At 36.6% G+C, this 21,968-nt stretch overlaps 1 protein-coding gene across 1 annotated transcript in view; it reads left to right on the forward strand.

Annotated features, from left to right (window-relative positions):
- The window catches only part of WRN (WRN RecQ like helicase), a 115,756-nt gene that overhangs the window by 44,068 nt on the left and 49,720 nt on the right, over positions 1 to 21,968 (forward strand). The window contains exons 18-20 of the mRNA XM_021694140.1: positions 5,815 to 6,002; positions 10,277 to 10,451; positions 21,546 to 21,727. Of these exons, the coding sequence (XP_021549815.1) occupies positions 5,815 to 6,002; positions 10,277 to 10,451; positions 21,546 to 21,727 (545 nt within the window). The remainder of the gene's footprint in view (positions 1 to 5,814; positions 6,003 to 10,276; positions 10,452 to 21,545; positions 21,728 to 21,968) is intronic.

Below are 21,968 nucleotides of genomic sequence, written 5' to 3' on the forward strand. Positions count from 1 at the left end.
CATTTGGTATTATCACTATTTTTTTTTTAAAGATTTTATTTATTTACTTGATAGAGAGAGACACAGCGAGAGAGGGAACATAAGCAGGGGGAATCGGAGAGGGAGAAGCAGGCTTTCCACGGAGCAGGGAGCCCAATGTGGGGCTTGAACCCAGGACCCTGGGATCATGACCTGAGCCAAAAGCAGGTGCTTAACCAACTGAGCCACCCAGGCATCCTGAATACTTATTTTTTAAAAAGACTATTTATTTATTTATTTGAGAGAGAGAGAGTGCCCGTGCAAGTCAGGGGGCGGGGCAGAGTTAGAAGATCTTCGAGCAGACTCCCTGCTGAGTGTGGAGCTCGACAACATGGGGCTCAAGCTCAGGACCCATGAGATCATGACCTGAGCTGAAACCAGGAGTTGGACGCTTAACCAACTGAGCCACCCACGTGCTCCTCCCGGAATACTTTTCACATGGGGTGATCCCCTACTTATCTCAAGTCTTTGCTGAAATATTATTTTTTCATTTAGGCCTCCTGGGCCACCATATTAAAAATTTCAAATTAATTTCTCCCTCCAACATTCAACATTCCTCATTTTCCTCTGCTATTTTTTAATAGCACTTATCACTGTTTAACTTACTGTATGATATTTTGTCTACTGTCTGTGGGTCCCCACTAGGGGGGACAGGCTTTTGATGGTTTTGGTCATAATCTAGAACAGGACCGGGCACATAGTGGGTGCTCCATAAATACTTGGGTAAATGAATAAACGAATTCCAGTGAGAAAGCAGAGAAACAGAGACGTCTCTTTCCCACGCAGGGAGTGGTGGAGTTGGGCTGTAGCTTCACAGTGGGACACCGTGCTGGTTTCTCAAGCAAGTGATGTGAAAGAAGTATAAAACATCGTTTCTGCCCTGAAGTAGCTCATGGTGCAGTAAAGGAATTTAGATCCATACCTAATAAAAGTAGAAGCAATGGTATCAAACAGTAAATGGTGTGTGGAACAGTACAAATAATAAAGAAAGGTTAACAGTGTTAATAGTACATGTAATAGAGGAACAAGATATTTGTATGGTGAAAGTCAGGAGGCTCAGTGTGCCTCAGTGTGCCTCGAGGACTGCTTCCATTAATTTAGAATGGTTTTAGGGGCGCCTGGGTGGCTCAGTCGGTTAAGCGGCTGCCTTCGGCTCAGGTCATGATCCTGGGGTCCTGGGATCGAGCCCCACGTCCAGCTCCCTGCTCAGCGGAGAGCCTGCTTCTCCCTCTCCCTCTGCCTGCCACTCTGCCTACTTGTGCTCTCTCTGTATCTGTCTGTCGAATACATAAATAAAATCTTTAAAAAGAAATGGTTTTAAAGTAAGCTTTTGGAAAATAGGAGGATTGCCTTCTGTAATCCTTTCCGAGGACTTTGATTCTAAAAGGATTGTGTTAGAGGAGTTTTAAATATTTTATGCAGCTTTTAAACACTTTTCAGTGGTGAATTAAATCTTTTATTATGTCTGGCTATGGACTTTATTGGATCATTTTCATTTCTTGCAATGACTCAGTATAGCACAGGGTGTTTGTCAAGCAATGGCTGAGAAAACCTTTTCCCCCTAGTGTTTTCATGAATCCTGTTGATCAGCTAAGTGGTGAGAAATGCCACCTGGTGGTTGTAGGACTCTCATTTTCCTCACTGTTCTCCGTGCTCTTCTCCTCTTTCCAGTTGCGATTACGCTGGGACAACTGTTGCAGCTTCACACCATATGATTTCAGTAAGTTTAAAAATAGCAAAGAAATCATTAAACCACTTGGCATAAGGATTCCCATTTGGAGAGAATCAGACAAAGTGTCTCAGAAAGAGCAGTGAGGCAGAAAGCTCTGTATCAGTCTTAAAATTCTGTAAAATTCAAGTAAAAGGTACTGTGATATCCATGAGACATGTTGATTCTTTCCGTTCCTCCCTCTGCAGCCCTTTCCCAAAGACAGCATATATAGACACTAATTGAATACTGTGAACGATAACCACTTGAAATGAGTGAACAAATGAATAAAGCATGAATGAAGCATGATATTATGCAGTACAAAGTTAGAATTAGCAACATGACCCAAATTTAGAAGCAGATGGAACAGTTAGAATTCTCTGAATGTGTAGGTGCTGCACCATTGAAGCCTATGATTAAATCATTCCTAAATTTATAGTCATAAGGTTAATTTATAGTTTTTGCTTGTTTTAACAAAACTTGGTAACTATTTCCAAAGAAACCAAATTTTCCAACTTAAAGAGTAAGAGTTTCATGAATTAAGAACTTGATGTAACTAGGTGATGCTATAGTTTATTGTCCCAGTCAGTTTGCTTTTGAATGTTAGAGTTTGCGAGGTATCAGTATTTATGTCACGATGACAGGATAAACTGGGAGTGTCCCTGGATGCCAGGATGTGTGATCATCTTTCTCATAACCAGCCTGTGTGTTATATCCAAGCTTCAGTCTAGTTTGTGTTTTAAACGTCATAAGGCACCACAAACTTCTAAAAGAGTTTATTCATTTCTGAAATGAAAATAAATAACCATTGTTCCTTTAAGTTTAATATATGCCATTACTTTATTCTGTTTTCTAGTTGTGGAAGCAGCATTCTAAACTGCGACCTTCTATAATGTTGGAGGTGAACGATCGCATTTATGTTGATTTTTCATCATTTGCAGGTCATTGGCTTAGGGAGTTTCTAGTGGCAAGGGGGGGATTTTTAAGTTAGAAGAGAGTCTAACATTGTGTAGCCCTCTACATCTCATATTTTAGTGAAAAAAACCAAGACCAAGAGAAGCCCTTGCCGAAGTCAGTGGCAAATCTGGGAGTCGTGACCATGGCTCTGGAATTCTTGTATAGAATTCTTTTCAGTTGTTGTGATAACAACATCGATAATAATTGAAACTTTTTTAATTTAATGATTTTATATATTTATTTGAGAGAGAGAAAGAGAGAGTGCGTGAGTGGAGGGGGGCAAAGGGAGAGGGTGAAAGAATCTGAAGTAGATTCCACCCTGGGCAAGGAGCCAGATGGGGGGCTCCATCTCACAACGCTGAGATCATGACCTGAGCTGAAACCAGGAGTCCCACGCTTAACTGACTGAGCCACCCTGGTGCCCCAATAGTTGAAACTTTTTGAGTGCTTACTGTGTACCATGCATCATGTTCAGCACATTACATGTTCTGTTGTCTTTTGGTCTTCACAATGACTTTACGAGATTGCTGTTATCATTGTCACTTTATAGATGAGGAAACCAGAGTTTGGAGAGTGAAATAACCAGCTCAAAATCTCACACCTAGTTAGCAACACAGGCAGGATTTGAACTTAGGCATCTGACTTTAAGCCAGTTATTTTTCACTACTGTGAAAAATCATTAGCTGTTCTATATTCAAGTTACTGTTTTGCTGTTTTGCCTGATCTTTAAATTAATTTCTTCAAGAGATATCCTGTTTCATGCTTATTTTATTTTCATAAGTACATTGCCCATCCACTCATACATTATACTGCTTAGAAGGGAAAAATGAAGGGGGGGAATTCAGAGGGGGAGATGAACCATGAGAGACTATGGACTCTGAGAAACAAACTGAGGGTTCTAGAGGGGAGGGGGGTGGGGGGATGGGTTAGCCTGGTGATGGATATTAAAGAGGGCATGTACTGAATGGAGCACTGGGTGTTATGCACAAACAATGAATCATGGAACACTACGTCAAAAACTAATGATGTAATGTATGGTGATTAACATAACATAATAAAATAAAAAAATGAAAACAAACCAAAGCCTCTTACTCTTTGTATCCTGAAAACTTCGGTCTTTCTTTGCATATGCAGTTAAACAGCAAGGATGCATTAAATTGTTTGAGTGAAGCACTTAAAATGATGAAAATGCTTTGTTGTTGTGAGGGTGAGAATGTGCATGTCCTAAGAGCTTCTAATATTTAAACTTTGTATATATGTATATATATACATGTGTATGTGTGTGTGTATGTATGTATATATATGGATAAGCTTGTTTATATAAACTAACTTATCTATAAATTGGCCTATTTATAAGTTGTTAGGTAGGCACTCTAAATTCAGAGAACAGTCTGATTGAAAACCAGAAATCAATGAAGTTAATTTGAGAGTTTCATTTTTAAATAATGAAATTAAAATTTTTAAATAAATTTATTTAAAATATTTAAATAATACTTAACAATTTAAATAATTTCACAGAATTTAAGGGTAGAGAATGCAAAAATGCCAATTACCTGGTCACATTGGTTCTGATACCTTTTTCTTCCATTTAAAAAAACTACTTCAGACTTAACTTTTTTACATGAGCTTTGAGATAATTTTTAATTCAGTAAAGCTATATTGATTTTAAAGATAGTTTATATTGTTAGTAAATTTTATCTTGTTTTTCAGATCCTGTAATTGCTTTTTGTACAATTGCACCTAAATTTTCACTTACATGGAAGATAATTGCTTAAACTGATTTGTGAGATAGGTGCAGGGCATCTGAAGAGCTATTTTATGAGGATGTCATTTACTTTATTTGTAATAGACCACAAAAAGTATTTTAAGAAAGTTGTATTCTTGAATATACAACAGCTAATGATTTAGGAACAACTTGAAGACTTAGTCCCTTTTTTCTGAATATAATAGCATAATTTATTATAACTCCCTGTGATAACAGGAGCAAAAATAATGAATCGAGTTTCATGGGAGGTAGGTCATTATCCTAGTTTAGAATTTCTGAAAGGTTACATATTCATGTTTTTCCTAGTAATTGCCGTGTCTCCTGTTTTGGCTGCTAATCCAGTTAAGAAGTCTTTGCTAGACTGAAAATAGAACATGACTTGGTTGCTCAAGGAATCAATTAATAATGGATGTTTTGTGTTATGCATTCTTATATATAGTATGCCATGATTTAACTTAGTAAACTGGAGAGAGGTTATCCAGGTCATTAAGAGCTTTGCTTCAAGATCAGAGAAGCCATAAACCAATATCTTTAGTATAGAAGATAAAAAAAGACTTACTGCTTTGTATTGTTAGATTTTCAGTGAATGAAAGGGTTTATAATTTGTGAATTATAGATTAATAAAAAATAAGGCATAACCCTCATTTGTATCAACACTATTATTAATATAATAAATATTAAAAATAAAAAATAGTAAATGGAGAGTTAGATAGCTAATAAGTAGGTAGATTGTATTTAGAAATCTTATGGATTTAGTGTTTTATTTAAACTCTTTCTGATTTTTTTTTTTTTAATATTTTGTTTATTTGAGAGAGAGAATGAGATAGAGAGAGAGCATGAGAGGGGGGAGGGTCAGAGGGAGAAGCAGGCTCCCCGCTGAGCAGGGAGCCCGATGCGGGACTGGATCCCGGGACTCTGGGATCATGACCTGAGCCGAAGGCAGTCGCTTAACCAACTGAGCCACCCAGGTGCCCACTCTTTCTGATTTTTAAAAAGTAAAGGTATTCTGGGGTGCTTGTGTGGCTCATTTGGTTAAGCATCTGACTCTTGATTTCGGCTGAGGTCATGATCTTAGGGCCTCAAGATGGAGCCCTGCCTCGGATCTACGCTGGGTGAGGAGCCTGCTTGAAGTTCTCTCTCCTTCTCCCTTAAAAAAAAAAAAAAAAAAAAAAAAAGATATTCCAAAGGCTGAGAAACAGGGAAGTAGGAAATTTTCTTCTTCTTTGAAAAAGAGTAATTTTAAAGTTGCATTTTTAACACTGTTCCTCTTGTAGTAAGAGGAACAGTCTGTTTGTAAGAAGGCAGTAGAAATGTTGGGAATTCATGAGCGCTCTCCTTTTTTAAAAATCAATTTCATTTCATTCAGGTTCCAATTGTTGCACTCACTGCTACTGCAAGTTCTTCAATCCGGGAAGACATTGTACGCTGCTTAAACCTGAAGAATCCTCAGATTACCTGTACTGGTTTTGATCGACCAAACTTGTATTTAGAAGTTGGGCGAAAAACAGGAAACATTCATCAGGATCTTGTCCAATTTCTTGTCCAAAAGACAAGGTGAGGATGCCATGGTTGACAAATTTTTGTTAACTATTTCCTTCTTTTTAAAAACTTGTTTTATTTATGTGTTTATGTATGTATATATATATTTATTTACTTACTTACTATTTCTAATGCATATTTAATATATTTCACATTCTACTTAGCTTTGGTTCAAGTCAAGTGTGATGTTATATAATCAAGAGAGCGACTGAGAAGATAGCTTAATTCTGAAGGCAGAAAATAGTTCAGGTATTTTTGTACTTCATATTTTTGCTTGAACAGGACATACACCCTTTTTTTTTTTTTTTTTTTTTTTAAGTAAGCTTTATGCCCAACGTGGGGCTTGAACTCACAATCCTGAGATCAAGAGTCTAGTGCTCTACCTACTGAGCCAGCCAGGTGCCCCCTGCACTCTTAATAATTGACAAATAAACAGTAGAAACGACTGAGTCTTTTATCTGAATTCTCTTTAGTTCACTAATTATATGACTAATTGAGTATTAGGGAATTTTAAAGGTCATCTTAGTAATAAACATTTTTGAGCCCTTGTTATGTGCCAAGGACTATCCTAGGTGCTTTATAGTAATTCTTATAACTGCTCAGTAAGCTACATATTATTTTCATTTTCCTGAAGAAGAAGCTGTCACTAGTACTTTTTCCTGTTTCTTTGGTTTGGAGGCATTTTATATGTATGCTAAGAAGCTTTCCTTTGCCTTATTTCCCTGATCTTTCTCCTTGGTGAAAAGCTTATAACTTTCGTGTTATGAAATGTGTTTTTAAGTCAGAATACATGAAAATAATGTTTGACCTACTAGCACAAACACAAAACAAGTCCAGGCAAATAGAGTTTAAATAACATCAATAGTATATTCCTGAAGGACTCTTTGGGTCCTTTAGGATGAATTTAAATGTAGGATTTGCTATTGGCGCGATTGTACTATATTGAGATTAAAACAAGAACGTAATGGGGGTGCCTGGTTGACTCTGACGGTAGAGCATGTGACTCTTGATCTTGGGATTGTGAGTTTGGGTGTAGAGATTACTTAAAAACAAAATCTTAAAAAAAAATAAAACAAGAAAGTAATGGGTATATTTAATATTCATGCTGCTCTGGTGATCTCTCCTAAGTGAATACTCATTGTACTTCACTTCCCTTGTGTCCTAGAGGGAAAACATTCTCTTGAAGAAGGTTGTTTATTCTATACTAGAGTCTTTTAACAGTGACATCATTAGGTACTCCCCTAATCTTTGATCCTTTTCATTCCATATTATTTTAATCTCTATGGCCTTCCCCTAATAACCTTCTCCTTTCTGAAACTGTTTACCTTTCTGTGTGTGTGTGTGACATTGTGACATTTTATCTTTCTGACTATATTGTCCTTTTATGCTATCTTTTGTAAGTGTTTTCTTCTCACCCTGTTTCATGTTAATTCTACTAGTGGAGGTCTCTTAGCCTAGACTATTATCATCTCCCTTAACAGACCTCCCTCCTCCTCAGTGCTCCTTGCATTCTAGACACAATTTTCAGATTCATCATCTGAAAGCACATCCCTGAGGCTTGGCATTCCTCTCTGGTGCCTCTCTCTTTCCTGTGGACTAGCAGCCAGACTCCTTAGCCTAACATCCAAGACCATCTGATATTTTTATATTTGTGTGACAATGCTTCTGAGAGCAAAGCAAGAAAGGTTTTGCCTCCATTTTTCAATCCTCCAAGAAGAGTTATGGTAGCAGCCAACCACTGCGAGTCAGATGCTTCCTGTAGATCTTAGGCAAATAGAAATTTTCCTCTTAATGAGCAATAATTAGATGGAGGGTAATTAAGACTTCAGAGTGTTGCCTTTTGTTTCTATTTCTTCCCTTTATTTAATTCTGCCATTTTTTTCTATTCATTGACCTAACGTGTTTGTTAAATTCTGACCAAATTTGTTTTCTATATTCATGGTATATTGAAATTGAAAAGACAGGCCTCTATCACCCATCTAATTTAGTGGTTAGATGAAGATAGATTTCTTTCCCCTCAGGAAGTTGTTGTGAGGAAATAACAATGTTTAGTAAACCACTCGGTGTAGTAATGAATCCTTTTGTAATAGGGATTTTTACTCTTTTGATTTTTCTGGTAAGTTCAAACGTTTGTGTATTTTCTACCTTTTTTTAATGTAAAAATTGATATGCAGTCTTAGTATCAATTTGAACACTATAGATGCATGTCAATTGAAGAGTACTTAGATCTTCTGGTTCTGTTTCTCATTTATCACTGTTGATGTTTGGGCACTGAGCTTCTTTTCTCTGACTGTACTGTGCAGATATGCACTTCCAGGTTTTGTTGTTAACTTTATACAGAAGTAGTTACAGAGTATATCCATATTTTAGGCGATATTTTCCTTTGATTTAAAGTGTCTTTGCTAAGATATATATTAAAATCTCCAATTATTATAGATAAATCTATTTCTCCCTTTAGTTCTGTCAATTTTTGTTTCATGTGTTAAAGTTCTGTTAATTGGTACATACACATTTAGGATTCTTGTATCTTCAATAAATTGAAACTTTTATCATTATTAAGAAAAAGCGTTTTTGCTATCTTTCTGTGTAATGTGATTTTTAAAAATTAGGGCCCTAATATGTAGGATATTCACATTTTGGTGAACAAATTTTCTTCTTTGAGAAATGTTTTTAAAATGATGATAGTTTTGTGAGGGGCGCCTGGGTGGCTGAGCCGGTTTAAGCTCTGACTCTTGGTTTTGGCTCTGGTCATGTTCTCATGGGTTGTGGGGTCCAGCCTTCTGTCAGCCTCCAGGCTCAGCAGGGAGTCTGCTTGAGCTTCTCTCCCTCTGCCCCTCCCCCCACTCATGCTCCCTCTCTTTTTCTCTCTCTCTCAAATAAATAAATCTTAAAATAAATAAATGATAGTTTTTGTGTTTTTTTTTTTTTTTAAAGATTTTATTTATTTATTTGAGAGAGAGAGAATGAGAGACAGACAGCATGAGAGGGAGGAGGGTCAGAGGGAGAAGCAGACTCCCTGCCGAGCAGGGAGCCCGATGCGGGACTCGATCCTGGGACTCCAGGATCATGACCTGAGCCGAAGGCAGTCGCTTAACCAACTGAGCCACCCAGGCGCCCTAGTTTTTGTGTATTAAAAATACTTTGTATTTTGTTCTCACTTCTTTAATTGATCTGCTGGGACATTTTGTTATGAAGCCCATTTGGTCACTATAAAAAATTGCTTTGAGTAGATTATTCAGTAAAACTTGTGGAGTCAAATTACTGCCTATTTTTTCCCCTCTATTTAAGTTTTCAGTGACTTTTGCCATAGTCCTTCTTAAAGGTTTTAGATACAATAATTTTTTGTTTGCTTAGTATTTCGTAGTATGAATGTACATAATGATGAAAATTTGTTTTTCACTATTATAGTTCTGTTGTGAATATTTGTGTATATGTGTCTTCTGGCAGATGTGAAAGTATATTTGTAAAATAAATTCCTAAAGTTGAAATTGTATCAGAATATATGCATTAAAAATTAAAGTTTTTCCAAACTCTAAAATAATACATTTTTAAATATTGATTAAGTCAACATAAGTGAATGTATTTATGTAAATGAATTTATTGAGGAATTAAATAAATGTTCTATGGAAATCATCCTTGCATTTTTAATAAATAAGCACAGGTTTCTAAAACAGACTTTCAAACAGATGTTTTCTATAATAGTCTCAAGATTACTAGTAAATACTTCTTTAAACTATACAAATGATCTTTAATAGTACAGAAAAGTTACTGCTTTTTTAGTAAACATACATAGAAACTCAATTTTTTGATCATGAAAAAGAATAAGACTATTCTCCTATGTAAATGTTCACTTATCTTTCTAATGTAAATGAAGACTAATTCGTCGTCTAGTGCTTTGCATTTCTAAAAGTATGGAAATTGCATTTCCAGTAGCTTGTTTCTCTCAGGGCTTTTGCTTAAACTTGTCTCTGGTTTTGACTTTAATTTGAACAAAAGATGAGTCCAAGATGTTTGGGATTTAATATAATTTATTTCCACATTTGACTTTCCACATTTTTATGTAGTTAAATATATCATTGTTTTCTATATACTTTCTTTTTTTAGTGTTTTACTAAAAGGAAAATTAAAATTTTTAAAAGTAAATTAAAATGAAATTAAAATTTTAAAAAGAAAGGGGAAATTAAATAAGATAAAACTCAAACTGGTTTTGAAAACTCAAACTGAAGCCTATATATTTATATGTTTGTTCTTTTGTTTTTGTGTGTGTTTTTTTGTTTGTTTGTTTTTAGTTCCACCTGGGAATTTGAAGGTCCAACTATCATCTATTGTCCTTCCAGAAAAATGACAGAACAAGTTACAGCTGAACTTGAGAAACTGAAGTTAGCTTGTGGAACATACCATGCAGGCTTGGATGTTAAATCACGGAGAGAGGTTCATCATAGTTTCATGAGAGACGAAATTCAGGTGTGAAGATCCATCATCATTGCTCTCTATTCCCCATGGAAACAGATATTTCTCTAATATTTATTTGCCATATCTTTATCGACTACCTTGTTTGTGTTGAGTATAAAGAAGTTTCTCTCATAAAGGGAATTAATGTGTAATGTGGATGACAGATATGTCATCTATTGCAGATGAGTACAAATAGCAGGCTGCACAGAGTGCTTAGGTACATAGAGGAAGGAATGCTAGCTCTTAAGGTAGCTTCTGTTATGGTGATGAACCATCCAGGAAGAAGCAATTTGAGTGTAGAGTCTGAACAAGTAAATGGAACTTTGTCAAGTATGTGAGGCCAGTAGGTGATGAGGGAAAAGGGATTGGTTGTGGAATTCCAGGAAAAGGGACTAGCATGTGCAAAGACACAGTGGTATGAGAGTGCATACTGGGTTTAGGAAATTGGGAATAGTTTGGAATGGTTGGAGAGAAAGGAAGTGTGGAGTAGGATTGGTACAAAGTATAGGTGAAAAGGCAGGAGGAACTGTTAGAGACTCCCAGGAAAAAGGTTGAATGGGTTGGTTGGCCAGGTTATGGAGGAGGGCCTTAAAACTTGCAAAGAGGCAGGCTGGGATTGATGTGATGTACCTGTAGTTTTTCTAAACTACGTGAGGCTTAGAATTTTTATTTAAATTTTCATTTAATTTTTTAAGTCATTTTTATCTAATAGGTAAAATAAATCAAAGTAGAATAATTCTTGTTGAAGTTGACATGAGGGAGAGATCCAAGAGACTTCCAGTCTCCCAGGACAGTCCCTGGGGGTATCCTGTAATCCTCAGAGCTCCTCAGGATAGCGTTTGAAAACCATTATGACAGACTACTTTGTGTTTTTGAGCAAGAGCATAGTATTATAGAAACATTAGATTAGCAGCCCTAAGCAGGATTGATTTGAAGAAAGACTGAAGAAAGAAAGGGTATCAGTGAAGTCACTGTGAACAGTGCTCCAGCTGAGATTCCTGTAATGATTGGAATCATGTAATAATTCCAGTCTGAAGTGATTGGAATCCTAGTTTAGTGGGTGTCATGCAGAATATTTAGGAAGCATTAAATTCAGACCATGTTGGAAGGTTTAAATCAACAGCTTCACACTGTCAACATCCTATCCAAAATCTGTTACAGCAAGCCTGTGAACTAGGCCTCCCCCCAAATTAAGAGATGAACTTAACTTCTGCTTTGCATTTTCTGCTCAGTAGGTCTTCCATTTCCTTTCTGTCCAGCTCTGCAGTTGTTAACCACCCTCAAACCAACATTGTTCAAACAACCTACCTCAAGTATGGTTCATATGCACTGTCATGCTGTAACGCATACGTGCCTGAAAGCATCTATTCTTTTTCTTCCTCATCTTTCCAAAGATAGGAACAGCTATCACAACTGCTTAGAATAGAGTTACCTAAATTCTTAAATGTTTATAGTTTTATTCTGTTATCTCAGGAGTTTGAAAATTATCAGATAAAATTTATTGGCTGTTGCTTACTGAATCTTAATTGATGTTTGAGCCATTAATCAAAGATTTCTTTCATCTCGATTTATTATTAATTACTCATTTAGGTAGAAACATCTGCAGATATGAAAGATTGCAAACTTTATGTGTTATGTTGTGATAGGAGACTTTGTTGGATGCATATGGTTTTGCTACCTACATTCAGCTTCAGTGAAACATTAATGCTTTGAAATATGGCTTTAAAAACCTCACAGTGATCACTAATTATACCTAATATCTAGAAAGGTGTATGTATGTATGTGCCACTATTATTATCCCTTTCTGTGGCAGGATGTCAAAAAGTTTTATCCACATTATGAAAATTAATAAATTAATATTGATGCTGTCACCCTAACAACATCAGGGGTTCTGTTGTATCTGACAACTGGCCTCAATGTACTCCTTCTTTGCTATTAAAATAAATAATTCAGAAGCTTCACATTTGCATCAAAAGTTCTGACACCTTACCAAGGTGATGAAAATACATTTCCTCAACTATATAGAATAGTCTGGTGCTCTTGGAATTGATTACTTGCCATTGAATATTTATTGAGTGCCTACTGAATGCATACATGTATGGAATTCTAGATGTTCATTCTCCTGTTTTTCTGAAGTTGATTTATACTTTGGTGTGGGCCTAAAAGTAGAGCTCACCTCCCCAGCTCACCTCCCTAGTTCTTAATGTCTTGAATTGACTGATGCTTAGAATCTTAGTATTTTCTATTTTATAATTTTAGAAAAAAATTTTTTTCATATTATTCTTAACCAAATCTAACCATATTCAGATGTAGATTTGCATTTTTAGACTGTGACCATTCATTCTTACTTTTAGTCCTGAGTTTTAGTTTCATGTTCTTTTGTATTTTATTTGCTTTTTTAAGGTCTTGAATTCTTTTCTTTCTGGGATGAGGATGTGAGTAAATTATTTGATAAAATACTTTATTTCACCTGAGAGTTTATAATGATATTTTGAACATCATGTCTGTAGAATAAGGTGATGTCATCTAAAAACAGTATCATAAAGAGGTACCTGGCTGGCTCAGTCAATAAAGCATGTGACTCTTCATCTCGGGGTTGTGGATTCCGAGCCCCATGTTGGGTGTAGAGATTACTTAAAAATAAAATCTTAAAAAAAAACAACAACCCAGTATCATATGATGAAAATTAGATCTTTAAAGTTCTTACCACACACACATACACACACACACACATACATACATACATACACACTTACAAATGGTAACCATGGGAAGTAATGGATGTGGTAAGTAACTTTATTGTGGTAATGATTTCACAGTGTATATGGATATCAAATTATTAGATTATGCATCTTAAACCCACACAGTGTTATATGTCAATTATATCCCAATAAAGCTGGAAGAAAATGGAATCAAATACATTTTTAAAAACCTTAAAATTATGTTGCTTATTCACTTTCAAATATAGCAAAATGACCTAGTTTTATTCAAAGTTGTTTTTTTAAAGATTTTATTTATTTATTTTTTAAAGATTTTATTTATTTATTTATTTTTAAATTTTACTTTATTATGTTATGTTAATCACCATACATTACATCATTAGTTTTTGATGTAGTGTTCCATGATTCATTGTTTGCGTATAACACCCAGTGCTCTGTTCAGTATGTGCCCTCTTTAATACCCATCACCAGGCTAACCCATCCCCCCACCCACCTCCCCTCTAGAACCCTTAGTTTGTTTCTCAGAGTCCACAGTCTCTCATAGTTCGTCTCCCCCTCCGATTCCCCCCCTTCATTTTTCCCTTCCTACTATCTATTTTTTTTTTAAACATATAATGTATTATTTGTTTCAGAGGTACAGGTCTGTAATTCATCAGTCTTACACAATTCACAGTGCTCACCATAGCGCATACCCTCCCCAATGTCTATCACCCAGCCACCCCATCCCTCCCACCCCCACCACTCCAGCAACCCTCAGTATGTTTCCTGAGATTAAGGATTCCTCATATTAGTGAGATCATATGATATATGTCTTTCTCTGATTGACTTATTTCGCTCAGCATAATACCCTCTAGTTCCATCCACGTTATTGCAAATGGCAAGATTTCAGTTTTTTGATGTCTGCATTATATTCCATTTTATATATATATATATATATATATATATATTTTATATATATATATATAAGATGTGGTATATATATATATATATATATATTTTATATATATCTTTATTTTTTATCCATTCTTTATCTTCTTTATCCATTCATCTGTTGATGGACATCTTGGCTCTTTCCATAGTTTGGCGATTGTGGACATTGCTGCTATAAACATTGGGGTGCATGTACCCTTTCAGATAACTACATTTGTATCTTTGGGGTAAATACCCAGTAGTGCAATTGCTGGGTCGTACGGTAGCTCTATTTTCAACTTTTTGAGGAACCTCCATACTGTTTTCCAGAGTGGCTGCACCAGCTTGCGTTCCCACCAACAGTGTAGGAGGGTTCCCCTTTCTCCACATCCCTGCCAACATCTGTCATTTCCTGACTTGTTAATTTTAGCCATACTGACTGGTGTGAGGTGGTATTTCATTGAGGTTTTGATTTGGATTTCCCTGATGCCGAGCAATGTTGAGCCCTTTTTCATGTGTCTGTTGGCCATTTGGATGTCTTCTTTGGAAAAATGTCTGTTCATGTCTTCTGCCCATTTCTTGATTGGATTATTTGTTCTTTGGGTTTTGAGTTTGATAAGTTCTTTATAGATTTTGGATACTAGCCCTTTATCTGATACGTCATTTGCAAATATCTTCTCCCATTCTGTCGGTCATCTTTTGGTTCTGTTGACTGTTTCCTTTGATGTGCAAAAGCTTTTTATCTTTTTTTTTTTTAACTGGCAGATAATTATTTAATAATTTGACTCAAAAAGTACAGGGTCAGCTACATTTCCTTTGGTCATACCTGTTTAATCATTTATCGACTGTGTAGTTTGTAGGATTGGCATTGTGTGAGAAAAGATTTATTTTTAATTTTTTAAATTTTTTTAAATTTTATTTTATTATGTTATGTTAATCGCCATATATTACATCATTAGTTTTTGATGCAGTGTTCCATGATTCATTGTTTGCATATAACACCCAGTGCTCCATTCAGTACGTGCCCTCTCTAATACCCATCACCAGGCTAACCTATCCCCCTACCCCTCTCCCCTCTAGAACCCTCAGTTTGTTTCTCAGAGTCCATAGTCTCTCATGGTTCGTCTCCCACTCTGATTTCCCCCCCTTCATTTTGCCTTCCTGCTATCTTCTTCTTCTTTTTTTTTTTTAACATATAATATATTATTTGTTTCAGAGGCACAGGTCTGTGATTCAATAGTCTCATACAATTCACAGTGCTCACCATAGCACATACCCTCCCCAATGTTTTTATCTTGATGAAGTCCCAATAGTTCATTTTTGCCCTTGCTTCCCTTGCCTTTGGTGATGTAAGGTTGAAGAGGTTGCTGCCTGTGTTCTCCTGAAGGATTTTGATGGACTCCTGTCTCACATTTAGGTCTTTCATCCATTTTGAGTCTATTTTTGTGTGTGGTGTAAGGAAATGGTCCAGTTTCATTCTACTGCATGTGGCTGTCCAATTTTCCCAACACCATTTATTGAAGAGATTGTCTTTTTCCACTGGACATCTTTCCTGCTTTGTCAAAGATTAGTTGACCATAGAGTTGAGGGTCCATTTCTGGGCTCTCTATTCTGTTCATTGATCTATGTGTCTGTTTTTGTGCCAGTACCATGCTGTCTTGATGATGACAGCTTTGTAATAGAGCTGGAAGTCCGGAATTGTGATGCCACCAGCTTTGCTTTTCTTTTTCAACGTTCCTCTCGCTATTCGGGGTCTTTTCTGGTTCCATACAAATTTTAGGATTATTTGTTCCATTTCTTTGAAAAAAGTGGATGGTATTTTGATAGGGATTGCATTAAATGTGTAGATTGCTCTAGGTAGCATTGACATCTTTACAATATTTGTTCTTCCAATCCATGAGCATGGAACGTTTTTCCATTTCTTTGTGTCTTCCTCAGTTTCTTTCATGAGTATTTTATAGTTTTCTGAGTACAGATTCTTTGCCTCTTTGGTTAGATATATTCGTAAGTATCTTATGGTTTTGGGTGCAATTGTAAATGGGATCAACTCCTTAATTTCTCTTTGTTCTGTCTTGTTGTTGGTGTATAGAAATGCAACCAATTTCTGTGCATTGATTTTATATCCTGCCACTTTACTGAATTCCTGTATGAGTTCTAGCAATTTTGGGGTGGAGTCTTTTGGGTTTTCCACATAAAGTATCATATAATCTGCAAAGAGAGAGTTTGACTTCTTCTTTGCTGATTTGGATGCCTTTTATTTCTATTTGTTGTCTGATTGCTGTGCCTAGGACTTCTAGTACTATGTTGAATAGCAGTGGTGATAGTGGACATCCCTGCCATGTTCCTGACCTTAGGGGGAAAGCTTTCAGTTTTTCTCCATTGAGAATGATATTCGCTATGGGTTTTTCATAGATGGCTTTTATGATATTGAGGTACGTACCTTCTATGCCTATACTCTGAAGAGTTTTGATCAAGAAAGGATGCTGTACTTTGTCAAATGCTTTTTCTGCATCTATTGAGAGGATCCTATGGTTCTTGTTTTTTCTTTTATTAATGTATTGTATCACATTGATTGACTTGCAGATGTTGAACCAACCTTGCAGCCCAGGGATAAATCCCACTTGGTCGTGGTGAATAATCCTTTTAATGTACTGTTGGATCCTATTGGCTAGTATTTTGGTGAGAATTTTTGCATCCATGCTCATCAAGGATATTGGTCTGTAATTCTCCTTTTTGATGGGGTCTTTGTCTGGTTTTGGGATCAAGGTAATGCTGGCCTCATAAAATGAGTTTGGAAGTTTTCCTTCCATTTCTATTTTTTTGGAACAGTTTCAGAAGAATAGGTATTAATTCTTCTTGAAATGTTTGGTAGAATTCCCCTGGGAAGCCATCTGGCCCTGGGCTTTTGTTTGTTGGGAGATTTTTGATGACTGCTTCAGTTTCCTTAGTGGTTATAGGTCTGTTCAGGTTTTCTCTTTCTTCCTGGTTCAGTTTCGGTAGTTGATACATCTCTAGGAATGCATCCATTTCTTCCAGATTATCTAATTTGCTGGCATATAGTTGCTCATAATATGTTCTTATAATTGTTTGTATTTCTTTGGTGTTGGTTGTGATCTCTCCTCTTTCCTTCGTGATTTTGTTGGTTTGGGTCATTTCTCTTTTCTTTTTGATAAGTCTGGCCAGGGGTTTATCAATCTTGTTAATTCTTTCAAAGAACCAGCTTCTAGTTTCATTGATCTGTTCTACTGTTCTTTTGGTTTCTATTTCATTGATTTCTGCTCTGATCTTTATTATTTCTCTTCTCCTGCTGGGTTTAGGCTTTATTTGCTGTTTTTTCTCCAGCTCCTTTAGGTGTAGGGTTAGGTTGTGTATTCGAGACCTTTCTTGTTTCTTGAGAAAGGCTTGTACTGCTATATACTTTCCTCTTAGGACTGCCTTTGCTGCATCCCGAAGATTTTGAACAGTTGTGTTTTCATTTTCATTTGTTTCCATGAATTTTTTTAATTCTTTAATTTCCTGTTGACCCATTCATTCTTTAGTAGGATGCTCTTTAGCCTCCATGTATTTGCGTTCTTTCTGGCTTTCCTCTTGTGATTGAGTTCTAGTTTCAAAGCATTGTGGTCTGAAAATATGCAGGGAATGATCCCAATCTTTTGGTACCTGTTGAGACCTGATTTGTGGCCTAGGATGTGATCTGTTCTGGAGAATGTTCCATGGGCACTAGAGAAGAATGTGTATTCTGTTGCTTTGGGATGAAATGTTCTGAATATATCTGTGAAGTCCATTTGGTCCAGTGTGTCATTTAAAGTCTTTATTTCCTTGTTGATCTTTTGCTTAGATGATCTGTCCATTTCAGTGAGGGGGGTGTTAAAGTCCCCCACTATTATTGTATTGTTGTCAATGTGTTTCTTTGCTTTTGTTATTAATTGGCTTATATAATTGGCTGTTCCCATGTTAGGGGCATAGATATTTACAATTGTTAGATCTTCTCATTGGATAGACCATTTAAGTAGAATATAGTGTCCTTCCTCATCTCTTATTACAGTCTTTGGTTTAAAATCTAATTTGTCTGATATAAGGATTGCCACCCCAGCTTTCTTTTGGTGTCCATTAGCATGGTAAATGGTTTTCCACCCCCTCACTTTCAATCTGGGGGTGTCTTTGGGTCGAAAATGAGTCTCTTGCAGACAGCATATCGATGGGTCTTGTTTTTTAATCCAATCTGATACCTTGTGTCTTTTGATTGGGGCATTTAGCCCATTTACATTCAGGGTAACTATTGAAAGATATGAATTTAGTGCCATTGTATTGCCTGTAAGGTGACTGTTACTGTATATTGTCTGTGTTCCTTTCTGGTCTATGTTGCTTTTATGCTCTCTCTTTGCTTAGAGGACCCCTTTCAAGATTTCTTGTAGGCTGGTTTCGTGTTTGCAAATTCCTTTAGTTTTTGTTTGTCCTGAAAGCTTTTTATCTCTCCTTCTATTTTCAATGACAGTCTAGCTGGCTATAGTATTCTTGGCTGCATATTTTTCTCATTTAGTTCTCTGAATCTATCCTGCCAGTCCTTTCTGGCCTGCCAGGTCTCTGTGGATAGGTCTGTTGCCAATCTAATGTTTCTACCATTGTAGGTTACAGATCTCTTCTCCCGAGCTGCTTTCAGGATTTTCTCTTTGTCTCTGAGACTTGTAAGTTTTACTATTAGATGTTGGGGTGTTGACCTATTTTTATTGATTTTGAGGGGGTTTCTCTGTGCCTCCTGGATTTTGATGCCTGTTTCCTTCCCCAAATTAGGGAAGTTCTCTGCTATAATTTGCTCCAATATACCTTCCTCCCCTCTCTCTCTTTCTTCTTCTTCTGGGATCCCAATTATTCTAATGTTGTTTCGTCTTATGGTATCACTTATCCCTCGAATTCTGCCCTCATGATCCAGTAGTCATTTATCTCTCTTTTTCTCAGCTTCTTTATTCTCTATCATTTGGTTTTCTGTATCCTTGATTCTCTCTTCTGCCTCATTTATCCTAGCAGTTAGAGCCTCCATTTTTTATTGCACCTCATTAATAGCCTTTTTGATTTTGACTTGGTTAGATTTTAGTTCTTTTATTTCTCCAGAAAGGGTTTCTCTAGTATCTTCCATGGTTTTTTCAAGCCCAGCTAGTATATTTAAAATTGTCATTCTGAACTCTAGTTCTGACATCTTACTAATGTCCATATTGATTAAGTCCCTGGCAATTGGTACTGCCTTTTGTTCTTTTTTTTGAGGTGAGTTTTTCCGTCTTGTCATTTTGTCCAGAGGAGAACAGATCAATGAGAGAACAAAATGCTAACAGGGTAACAACGACCACAGAAAAATATACACTAAACAAATCAGAAGAGACCTTCCAGAAAGTGGTCGCTTTTCTGTTCAGAGAGTTGCTGCTATTCTTTTCTTCTATCTCCTGTTGAGTTTGTAGGTGTTCAGAATGGTTTGATACCTATCTAGCTGAGTTCCTGGGACCAGATGAAATTTAGGTCTCCTACTCCTCTGCCATCTCGCTCCTTCTCCTGGGATCTTATGTCAAAGCACAATACTACTAACCATCTACCTCATGACCCATTCGGCCCCATTGAATAAAAAATGCACTGGCTTCACAACTGTCCTCCTGGTCCAGCAGTGCTCTGAGGCTCAGATGGGGCAGGCGCGGTCCCCTCCCCGAGTTGCTGAGCTCTTCTCTACCCTCCTGCAGTGGTGGCCTCTCTCTCTTTCCCAGGAGTGGGAGGCTAAGGATTTTATTTATTTATTTGACAGAGAGAGACATAGCGAGAGAGGGAAGACAAGCAAGGGGAGTGGGAGAGGGAGAAGCAGGCTTCCCACTGAGTGGGGAGCCCGATGCGGGACTTGATCCCAGAACCCTGGGATCATGACCTGAGCCAAAGGCAGATGCTTAATGACTAAGCCACCCAGGCGACCCCACTCAAAGTTTTTTCTTTTAGGATTTTATTTTTAAGTAATCTCTACACCCAATTTCAGGCTTGAACTCACAACCCCAAGATCAAGAGTCACATGCTCTACCGACTGAGTCAGCCAGGTGCCCCTCAAAGCTTTTTGTTAATAAATTTCTATTTCGATGGTTTTTTTCTCTCTCACTTTTCTTATACTTCCTTTTATCTGTTCAGCATTTTCTTTTTCTTTCTTCCTCTCTCCCCCACCCCTCTCTTTCTGTCTGTCTTCTATTCTTATTCCATCTTAATACATTTTTTTTAAAGATTTTATTTATTTATTTGACAGAGACACAACATGAGAGGGAACACAAGCAGGGGGAGTGGGAGAGGGAAAAGTAGGCTTCCCACTGAGCAGGAAGCCTGATGCGGGGCTCGATCCCAGGACCCTGGATCATGACCTGAGCCGAAGGCAGACGCTTAACGACTGAGCCACCCAGGCGCCCCTTAATACATTTAAGAGCACTTTAATTTTTATTGGTTATACACACACATAGTTTAAAGAACCAGCTACTTCTACAGTGCTTAAAATGAGAACATCAGCCCCTCCTTCTTTCCCCACTTTTGTCTCCTATTCTCATCTCTTTTGGTTTATTCTTTTGGTGTTTACCACTAGATCTTGCAGTGATTTGCTTTTACTCTTACCACTTAGTTTTCATTTATTAGATTTAGGCATTGTCTATTGACTTCCCACTATGAGGCGTGAAAGTTTAGCTCCCTTTCACACCCCTTCCTACCCTCTGCTCACTCTGTTTATGTATTTCTAACCCGCTTTCCTCCCAACATTAACATAATTTGGTTAGATCAATATATATATTCAAATATTATATATTTACATAATTATTTCTCTGTAAATGCTTTTTATCTCTAAGCCATGTAGTATATTATAGTTACTTTTATTGCACATCTTCTTTTATTGTTAATACTTTAAAATTTTTTCTAATTTTTTGTATGTTCTTATCATTAATTCTTCCCTAAAATTCCTCCCAATCATGTAAGTCTCATTTCAGTATGCTCATATATGTTAGATATCTACCAGTTTTATCCTATTTTAAAGATGCTGAGTTAAATTCATGTTTCATTTTACCATCTTTAATGAGAAGTTTCCTTCCATCTTGGAACAATGCTAGAAAATATTAAGATACTGGGCAATCAGGTAAGGACTCTTGAAACTTCATAATAACACAAAGTCTCTTTTAATAAGTATTTTAAGAGCCTATTTTGTGTCTTGTACTCACTCATAGGTGTTCAGAGAGACCACTTTAGTTGCTATTTTTTATAGGGATTAAATAAAAATCCTATTTTAGGGTTACCAATCCCTAATTTGTAAATTGGGCAGATAATCTTTTGATCTGTAAGTGATTGGTTGAAATTATATTAAATTCAGTTTCATGCCAGGGAGTTTAGTTAATGAACTAATTATTACTCTTACCAAAAGGTAAAGATGTCAGGTTTTGGTTCTGCTACATATTTGTCAAACTATGTTGTTATTTATTCTCAGTGTGTCGTGGCTACCATAGCTTTTGGAATGGGCATTAATAAAGCTGACATTCGCAAAGTCATTCATTATGGTGCTCCTAAGGAAATGGAATCATATTACCAGGAGATTGGGAGAGCTGGCCGTGATGGACTTCAGAGTTCTTGTCATATACTCTGGGCTCCAGCAGACATTAACATAAATAGGTAAAAACATTTATTGCTTTCACCCTTGCAGATTTCTTTCTTTCCATATAAGCCTTGAAAGTATTTGAAGCCGCATGCAAAATTTCAAGTGATGTGTATAAGTGCATTTAAAACCAAAACAAAACAGAGGACATCTAAGAACCTTTGTGGTAAGTGTTGCCACCCAGAGGAGATGACCTAATTTCAGCTATACTTCATTTAGTGTGAAGAATTAACTAAATCAGGAATATGCTGGGAATGG

Source organism: Neomonachus schauinslandi, chromosome 2 (assembly GCF_002201575.2).
Source record: "Neomonachus schauinslandi chromosome 2, ASM220157v2, whole genome shotgun sequence".
Lineage (NCBI taxonomy): Eukaryota > Metazoa > Chordata > Mammalia > Carnivora > Phocidae > Neomonachus > Neomonachus schauinslandi.